Source organism: Caretta caretta, chromosome 24 (assembly GCF_965140235.1).
Source record: "Caretta caretta isolate rCarCar2 chromosome 24, rCarCar1.hap1, whole genome shotgun sequence".
In the NCBI taxonomy this organism is placed as follows: domain Eukaryota; kingdom Metazoa; phylum Chordata; order Testudines; family Cheloniidae; genus Caretta; species Caretta caretta.
In genome coordinates, this window is record NC_134229.1 from 12,033,148 (window position 1) to 12,042,742 (window position 9,595).

General features: G+C 52.2%; 1 protein-coding gene across 1 annotated transcript; it reads right to left on the bottom strand.

The window, feature by feature from the left end:
* Window positions 1-292: 292 nt before the first annotated feature.
* On the bottom strand, window positions 293-9,321 carry LOC125626118 (mucosal pentraxin-like). Its single transcript, XM_075123014.1, is given in 3 exon segments — window positions 293-774; window positions 2,894-2,966; window positions 9,304-9,321. Coding segments are annotated over 3 exon segments (573 nt in total).
* Between the last annotated feature and the right edge of the window lie 274 nt (window positions 9,322-9,595).

A 9,595-nucleotide genomic window follows, 5' to 3' on the forward strand; every position in this document is an offset into this window, starting at 1 on the left:
CACTGTTCCCATAGGATTCACAAGAGCAGAGGTTGGTGCTAGCTTTGCTCAGATGCCGCTGGAGTGTGTGCATCACTATTCGCTGTCATGCACCAATGGGGTTTGGAGCTGGATGGCCAGGCCCCTGTTCCCAAGGCAAGGCTGCATTTCAATAGGACCCTTATGCCAGCATGGGTTTAAGTACCACGTAACCCTTTATTTGATACTGCAAACTGCCCTAGCCCACGATGGAGTGGGGCAGCTGCAAATCATCGCTGGCAGCCTGCATTGCAACAGTCGGGGTGGCACAATCCTACATGTACACATCAGCAATTTCCCCTACAAATGACTGCTTGGCATCAAATCCACCCCCAAAGGAGTCCTGATCCTGCGCCCAGATGAGCACACCCTGGTTGTTGATAGCGTAGCCTTTCTTCAGCCCCTTCCTGGGTCAGGGACTCCCGTTCACCCAGAGCTCGGCTATACCTGTGGCGGATTCCCAGCTGGCACAAACATGCTCCCAGCCAGTGCTTGTGCCTTTGTTTTCTGGGACTTTGAAGGTCACCGGTTCCCCCCCAACATACAGGCTGAGCTCTCCGGGCTTGTCTTTGTAGAGGAGGATCTCGTTATCTCTGGTCCTGGTAGCGCAGGAGAACAGGCTGAAGGCCCGGGTCAGGTCAGTGAAATATCTCAGACACATGGTGAAGGTCTGCAGAGTACCATTGTTGTTCATGTTCAGGATAACATGGGCATCAGCAGACTCCTTTGGAAAAACAAACACCTGCCCACAGAGATCTGTGTGGAGAAGTGAGAGGAAAAGGCTGGATTCATTCTAATGTTTCCAAGGTGGCTAGCTTGTCCAGCTTCAGGCCTCCCCCTGCTATTCTCGCCCCACCGTACACAGCTCTGTCAGGTAGGGTTGCCAACTTTTTAATTGCAGAAAACCAAACACCCTTGCCCTGCCCCTGCCTTGCCCCTTCTCCGAGGCCCCACCCCCACTCATTCCATCCACCCTCCCTCCATTGCTCACTCTTCCCCACCCTCACTCACTCGTTTAGGGGCAGGGGGTTGCGGTGCAGGAGTGAGGGAGTGAGGAATCCAGCTGGGGGTGCAGGCTCTGGGGTGGGGCCCAGGATGAGGGGTTTGTTGTGCAGGAGGAAGGTGGGCCAAAGGGTTCAGAGTGTGAGAGTGGGCTCTGGGCAGAGGCAGGGGGTTGGGGTGTGGGAGGGGGTACAGGATCTGGGCTGGGGGCTCGGGCTCCAGGGTGGGTCCAGAAATGAGGGGTTCAGGGTGCTGGAGGGGGTAAGAACTCCGGCTGGGGATGTGGGCTCTGGGGTGGAGCCAGGAATGAGGAGTTTGGGGTACAGGAGAGGGCTCACCAAAAAGCAAGGACTGGCCTGTCTCTCGAGATCTGTGAGAGTGATGGGTCGTCCTTCAGGATAGGTTGTAGATCCTTGATGATGCCCTGGAGAGGTTTTAGCTGGGGGCTGAAGGTGATGGCTAGTGGTGTTCTGTTTTTTCTTTGTTGGGCCTGTCTTGTAGTAGGTAACTTCTGGGTACTCTTCTGGAAAGTCCTTGCTTATATATATATATATATATATATATAAAATCTCCCCACTATATTTCCACCGTATGCATCCGATGAAGTGAGCTGTAGCTCACGAAAGCTTATGCTTTATTACATTTGTTAGTCTGTAAGGTGCCACAAGTACTCCTTTTCTTTTTAAAGATGCAGTTAGACATCTAGTGGGATTTACAAAGCATCTAAGCTTCTAGGAGCTTTTGAAAATCCCACTAGGTGCCTAAGTACCTTTGAAAATCTGTCCCTTAGTCTGTGTTTGGCTCAGTGCCCCATCTATACATTGGGGATAACAGCACTGCTCTACCTCACTGAGGGGCTGTGATGTGAGGTGCTCAGATACTACGGTGATGTGGCCACATAAGTATCACAGGTTGAGTGGGAACTTCTCTATACCATTGCTATCCCTTCCCTGGGTTTTGGCCCCTTCTTTTCTCCTATGCCCCTCAAATCTCCCTCTTTTCTGAATGTGAACTTGGCTCAGAGGGCTTGGCTGTATTTCTTCTGAGTCCCCTGAGTTCTCTCTTCAAATCCCCACCCCCCACTGGCACAGGGATTCCTGTTTTTTACAGGTTCATCTAATGACTTCCAGATCCTTAATTTAATTACCAGCCTTTTCTTATCTTAATCACCCTGCGTCTGTTTGTAAACAAAACACTGACTCCCTGCCCCAGGGACACAAGCTGGGAGAAGCACCTCTCTGCATTCCATTCCAAGGCTGTGCCGTTCAAAGAGCTCTACCTGGGAGCATCCTTCCTGTATGAAACTTGGGGGGAGAGGGGAGGGCTCTTGCCCCCCCGCCCTACCTAATTGGCGCTCTTGGCAGCTGTGGTTGGTTCTTCTGCCCCAGGAGGTGGGCAAGTGGGGCAGGCAGCCAATCAGAGGGCTCAGATTTGCTAGAGGGCTCTAGCATCTCACATAATGGGCCAACGGCTCCAGCCCAACCAATCCCGTTACAGTGAGAACATGGCGGGAGCTGGCGGTGCTGCACATGGGAGCCAGACTCAGTGACGCAGACGCTGTCGGGGTTTGGGGCTCCCCAGTCAGAGGCGTTTGGACAGTGCTCCCCCATGTCCCTGCTGCACGCTGCCCTAGTGATGCTCTCTGCCATGCCCAGGGTGGGGCACTGCTGCCCAACCAGGAACAGCTTGTGCACTGCTTCCTGCAGCATGACACACCGGGGCTCGGGACAGGGCTGCCGGGGCATTTCTGACAGGACCCTGCACCCTCAGTACTGAGAGGAAGGCTGTTCAGTTTCCCCCTGGAGCCCACGCTCTGCTGTGTCATTCTGTGCCCAGCCAGGGCTTGGCCCCCGGCACTGCCGCCTGCCCCTACCTGACTGGGCGACGGCTCCTGAGAGGCCAGCGAGGACGAGGAGCCAAAGCTGCAGCTTCTCTATGTTCTTCACCTGCGACCCAGAGGGGAGAGTCAGAGGGGCAGGAAGGTGGGAGGCTGGGGCTGCTCTGCCCTGAAACCTGCCCCCTAATTAATCCGTGAGTGGAGGTGAGAGTGGAAACGTGTTCAACCAAGCCCGTCCCAGGGGCGGATTCTGGAATTCCCCTTTGGCTCCGGATCTCATCCTGTCACCACCCTGCAGTTGTTATTAACCCTTCCTATCCTCTGCACCCAACACTGCCCCTTTAAACAAGGTCAGCTCCCAGACTGCTGCGCTGGGCATCACAAAATGGGGAATAGATGGCCAGCCCTCTGTGGAGAAAGAGGTGGTTAGGGACTATTTAGAAAAGCTGGATGTGCACAAGTCCATGGGGCCGGACGAGTTGCATCCGAGAGTGCTAAAGGAATTGGCGGCTGTGATTGCAGAGCCATTGGCCATTATCTTTGAAAACTCGCGGCGAATGGGGGAAGTCCCGGATGACTGGAAAAAGGCTAATGTAGTGCCAATCTTTAAAAAAGGGAAGAAGGAGGATCCTGGGAACTACAGGCCAGTCAGCCTCACCTCAGTCCCTGGAAAAATCATGGAGCAGGTCCTCAAAGAATCAATCCTGAAGCACTTACATGAGAGGAAAGTGATCAGGAACAGTCAGCATGGATTCACCAAGGGAAGGTCATGCCTGACTAATCTAATCGCCTTCTATGAAGAGATTACTGGTTCTGTGGATGAAGGGAAAACAGTGGATGTATTGTTTCTTGACTTTAGCAAAGCTTTTGACACGTTCTCCCACAGTATTCTTGTCAGCAAGTTAAAGAAGTATGGGCTGGATGAATGCATTATAAGGGGGTAGAAAGTTGGCTAGATTGTTGGGCTCAACGGGTAGTGATCAATGGCTCCATGTCTAGTTGGCAGCCGGTGTCAAGTGGAGTGCCCCAAGGGTCGGTCCTGGGGCCGGTTTTGTTCAATATCTTCATAAATGATCTGGAGGATGGTGTGGATTGCACCCTCAGCAAATTTGCGGATGATACTAAACTGGGAGGAGTGGTAGATACGCTGGAGGGCAGGGATAGGATACAGAGGGACCTGGACAAATTGGAGGATTGGGCCAAAAGAAATCTGATGAGGTTCAATAAGGATAAGTGCAGGGTCCTGCACTTAGGACGGAAGAACCCAATGCACAGCTACAGACTAGGGACCGAATGGCTAGGCAGCAGTGCCGCGGAAAAGGACCTGGACGAGAAGCTGGATATGAGTCAGCAGTGTGCCCTTGTTGCCAAGAAGGTCAATGGCATTTTGGGATGTATAAGTAGGGGCATAGCAAGCAGATCGAGGGACGTGATCGTCCCCCTCTATTCGACATTGGTGAGGCCTCATCTGGAGTACTGTGTCCAGTTTTGGGCCCCACACTACAAGAAGGATGTGGATAAATTGGAGAAAGTCCAGCGGAGGGCAACAAAAATGATTAGGGGTCTGGAACACATGACTTATGAGGAGAGGCTGAGGGAACTGGGATTGTTTAGTCTGCAGAAGAGAAGAATGAGGGGGGATTTGATAGCTGCTTTCAACTACCTGAGAGGTGGTTCCAGAGAGGATGGTTCTAGACTATTCTCAGTGGTAGAAGAGGACAGGACAAGGAGTAATGGTCTCAAGTTGCAGTGGGGGAGGTTTAGGTTGGATATTAGGAAAAACTTTTTCACTAGGAGGGTGGTGAAACACTGGAATGCGTTACCTAGGGAGGTGGTAGAATCTCCTTCCTTAGAAGTTTTTAAGGTCAGGCTTGACAAAGCCCTTGCTGGGATGATTTAATTGGGGATTGGTCCTGCTTTGAGCAGGGGGTTGGACTAGATGACCTCCTGAGGTCCCTTCCAACCCTGATATTCTATGATTCTATGATTCTATGATTTTATGGAGACACTTCCCCTGCATACAGTGTCTCCTGACTGTATCCCACTCTGCAACCAGCACTTTCCCATCTAGTGAGTCACCTGTTGGCAACTGACACATTTCCATTGGGAGCTTTGCTTCCTCTGCTAAACAATCTGATTGTTAATATATGGCCTGAGCCAAAGCCCATTGCGGCCCATGGGAGACCCTGAGCTGGGTCTCAAGGGCTCTGGTCTGGGCCCATAATGCAAAATGTCTAAATCTTAGGAACGTTGTTGTAGCAGGATATAAGAGAGACTGGGGCAGGGGGCTGAGGCAATGTCTTTTACTGTACCAAGCTCTGTTGGTGAGAGAGACCCGCTTTGGAGCTTGCAGGGAGCTCTGCTTCAGCTCTGGGGACGGCACTCCCGAGTGTCACAGCTAAACACAACCTGGAACAGATTGTTTAGCATAAGAAGTTAACGGGTTGTAAAAGACCATTCAAGGTGAAGAGGGCAGTTAATTCCTCTGCAGTTGTAGCACAAAGGGGAATTAGTGGGTTACAGATTGTTGGAAATAGCCATAAATCCAGTGTCTTTATGAAGTCTGTGATTTTTGGTGTCTAGCAAAGTTATGAATTTAAGCTCTCAGACTGGTCTGTTGAGGGCCCTGGGCAAGTTTCCTTTGTGGACCAAGTCTGAGAGGTTAGATATAGAGTGATGATTTTGTGAAAAGTTTCAGAGGAACAGCCGTGTTAGTCTGTATTCGCAAAAAGAAAAGGAGTACTTGTGGCACCTTAGAGACTAACCAATTTATTTGAGCATGAGCTTTCGTGAGCTACAGCTCACTTCATCAGATGTTCCACGGTAAACATCTGATGAAGTGAGCTGTAGCTCACGAAAGCTCATGCTCAAATAAATTGGTTAGTCTCTAAGGTGCCACAAGTACTCCTTTTCTTTTTGTGAAAAGTGTTCACCCCAGGGTGCTGTGGTGTTTGTCATTTATCAGTTTTCCTGTGTGAGTTTTCGAGTTTTTGTTGTGCTTGTTGGGTTTCTCTCACATAGTTGATATCGGGGCATTTAGTGCACTTGAGATGTACAACATGTTGTGATGGGCATGTATAGGACCCTGGGATCTTGAAAGGTGTGTTGTGGGAGATGTTGATGATTGTAGCAGTGGAGATATGTCTTCAGGTTTTGCATCTGTTGTTCTGGCAGGGGCTGGTGCCACTTTGAGTTAGTGTGTTCTGGACTGTGGGGAGCTTGCTCCTGATGATGAGCTTGGCAAGGTTGTGGGGTTGTTTGAAGGCCAGAAGGGGGTGGAGGTGGGAAAATTTTCTTTCAGGATGTGATCCCCATAGAGCAGTGGTCATCAACCGGTCGATCGCAATCGACTGGTCGATCATGGAGCCTCTTCCAGTTGATCGCAATCTCTGGTGACTAAAAGTCCTGCAGCATGGCAGGGTCAGGCAGGCTGCGTGCCTGCCCTGGCCCCACACTGCTCCCGGAGGCAACTGGCTGTTGGCATGTCTCTGAGGCCCCTTAGGGGGAGAATTAGGCAGCTCTGTGCACTGCCCCTGCCTTCAGCACCATCCCCGCAGCTGCTATGGCCGGGAACCAGTCAATAGGAGCTGTGGGGGCGGCGCTTGTGGGCATGGGCAGCTCACAGAGACCCCCTGCCCTCCCTCACTCTCAGGGGCCTCAGAGACATGCCAGCAGCCAGCTGCTTCTGGGAGTAGCGTGGGGCCAGGGCAGGCACAGAGCCTGCCTGAGCCCCACTGCGCCACCATCTGGGAGCTGCCTGTGGTAAGCACTTCCTTGCCGGAGCCTGCACCTCGCACACCCTCCCGCACCCCAGCACTGCCCCAGCCTGGAGCCCCCTCCTGCACTAAACCCCCTCCCAGAGCTCACACCCCTCACCCCAACCCGCACCCCAACACTGCCCCAGCCTGGTGCCCCCTCCTGTACCCAACCCCCATGCCAGAGCCCACACCCCTCACCTCTCCCACACCCCAGCATTCTGCCCCAGTCTGGAGCCCCCTCCTGCATCCAAACCCCCTCCCAGAGCCTGCACCCCTCACTCTTGCACTGCAATTCGCTGCCCCAGGCTCAGCCAGGAGCCCCCTCCCACACTCCGAACCACTCGGCCCCAGCCCAGAGTCTGCACCCCCTCCCGCACCCCAAATCCCTGCCCCAGCCTGGTGAAAGTGAGTGAGGGTGTGGGAGAGCGAGCCATGGAGGGAGGGAGGAATGGAGTGAGTGGGGCGTAGCCTCAGGGAAGGGACGGAGCCTCAGGGAAAGAGCAGGGTAGATCCTGGGTTGATCTTAAATTCAAAAAGTGATCATGTGAGTAAAAAGGTTGGAGACCACTGCCATAGAGTATGGGTTGTAACTGTTTAATGATACCCCATATGGGTTCCAGGGTGGGGTGGTAGATGACAACTTCGGGCGCAGTTGGAGGGAATTTTTTTTTCCATATTGAAGGATGTTCTCTTGGGGTACTGGGACAGCCCATTCCATGATGCAAGCTACTTCTCTGGTGGAGTGTCTTTGTTTGGTGAAGGCGGTTTTGAGTGTGCTAAGGTGTGTATCCTGGACTTTCTCCTCGGAGCATGCTCTGTGGTATCTGAGAGCCTGGCTGTAGATAACAGATTCCTTGGTGTGTCTGGGTTGGTTATTGCAGCTATTAGGGTAGGCGTGGTGATCCGTGGGTTTCTTGTACATAACTTCCTGGAGGATTCCTTTGTTGAAGCTGCTCATAGTGTCCAGGAAGTTGATGCTGGTGTGGGAGTATCCTACGACTGCAGAGGGGTTAACTCCCCCGCATCACCTTGAATGGTCTCTTACAACATGCTAACTCCTCATAGTAAACAATTTCTGAGAACCTTTCCCAGCCCTGACACAAAGCCCTGTGTAAACGTATCTCTTTCATTAACAGAAGTTGGTCCAATCAAAGATATTACCACACCCACCTTGTCTCTAGTTCTTAACAACACTAGGATTTGTGCCAGTCAACACAGCACTTCAAATGACCTTTGTGCAAACAATCTTCTTGTTCCATGGAATTGTACAGCTATTGTCCCATATCTGCCAACACCTTTGGCCACCTGGTGAGGGAACATTCCCTGTTCAGGCTCTTAGAAATCCTTCCTCTGTTTTCCTGTAACCTAACTGAGCGTCAGGAGACTTTACTCCTTGTGCAGACTGTCACGGAGTCCCTGGGCGATGCTCTGGAACTACTCCCTACGAAGCCAGTCAGGACTCTGGTGAAGTCTCCTCTCTGTGAGCAGACTGTCTTCAGGGCAAAAAGCTCACACAGTTTCCACTTTCCTGGGTCTGACCATGGAGCATTCAGCATCCTCTGCCCCTCTGTGCGCTTCCCACAGCAAGTCTGCCCAGGCGGGGTCCTGGGGAAGCCAGAGGGTCCTGCCCCCCAACTTCGCAATCAGACGTGACTCTCAGCCAGCCAGTAAAACAGAGGTTTATGAGATGACAGGAACACAGTCTAAACCAGAGCTTGTAGGTACAGAGAACAGGACCCTCAGCCGGGTCCATTTTGGGGGGCAGTGAGCCAGACAACCACGTCTGCACTTCACTCCATGTCCCCAGCAACCCCAAACTGACTCACCCTCCAGCCCCTCCTCCTCCGGGCTTTGTCCCTTTCCTGGACCAGGAGGTCACCTGATTCCTTTGTTCTCCAACCCTTTAGCTCTCACCTTGCAGGGGGGAAGGGCCCAGGCCATCAGTTGCCAGGAGACAGAGTGTCAGCCATTTATGTACACTGGCCCTTTGCTCTGCAACAATTACATCCCCTTGTCCCACCACCTAGAGACTTAAGAAATGCACAGGGGAAACTGAGGCACACCTACAGTATTCAGAGGAAACATTAAGAACAGTCCCACTTCGTCACACAATCACAGGGTTCCGGCTGTGCTAGCCAGCGGTTGAACAGGTTGGATGGCATTTCAGATGGTGCTGGGACAGAAGGGATCCAGGTGGGGAGCTCTGGGTCGGCAATGCACAGCATCCTGCATGTGCAAAGTGAACACTGTGGCCTTGTCTACACTACACAGCTTTGTTAGCAAAAGGCAGCTTTTGTCACCAAAACAGTGGAGGTGAACACACTACAGTGTCCTCTGGCCACAAAACTCTCCTGTTTTGCTGACAAAATAAAACCACCATGACGAGCGGCAGAGAGCTTTTTGCAGCAAAGTGTCAGTGTAGACACCGTACTTGGTTTTGTCAATGTAAATGGTCTTCAGGAGGTGTCCCACAAGCCCATACTGACAGCTCTGCATCAGCAGTTTGAACTTCGCCACCCTGCACTCAGGTACACAGGCATCCAGCCCTCCCCCTTTAGTCTCTAAGGTGCCACAAGTCCTCCTTTTCTTTTTGCGAATACAGACTAACACAGCTGCTACTCTGAAACCTTTAAATGCTTGGGAATTTTAGAAATTCTACTTCCTGTTGGCTCAGCATGGAGAGCTCACATCTTCCCAGCTGACCATGGCGGCTCCACACAGCAAACACTTTCCTGCTGGATCTGCTCAGTGTATGCAGAGAGGAGGCTGTCCAGTCCCAGCTGCACTCCAGCCGTAGGGACTGCAATACTACGGGCAGATTTTCTCATGGCTTGTGTGATTAGGGCTACGAATGGGATATGGAGCCGTGCTGAGTGAAGATAAAGGAGGTGTAGCAGGCACACCAGAAGGCAAAGGGGGCACCATAGACCTGCTGCTTCTATAAGGAGCTGGACGCCATCCTTGGCAGCAACCCCACCTC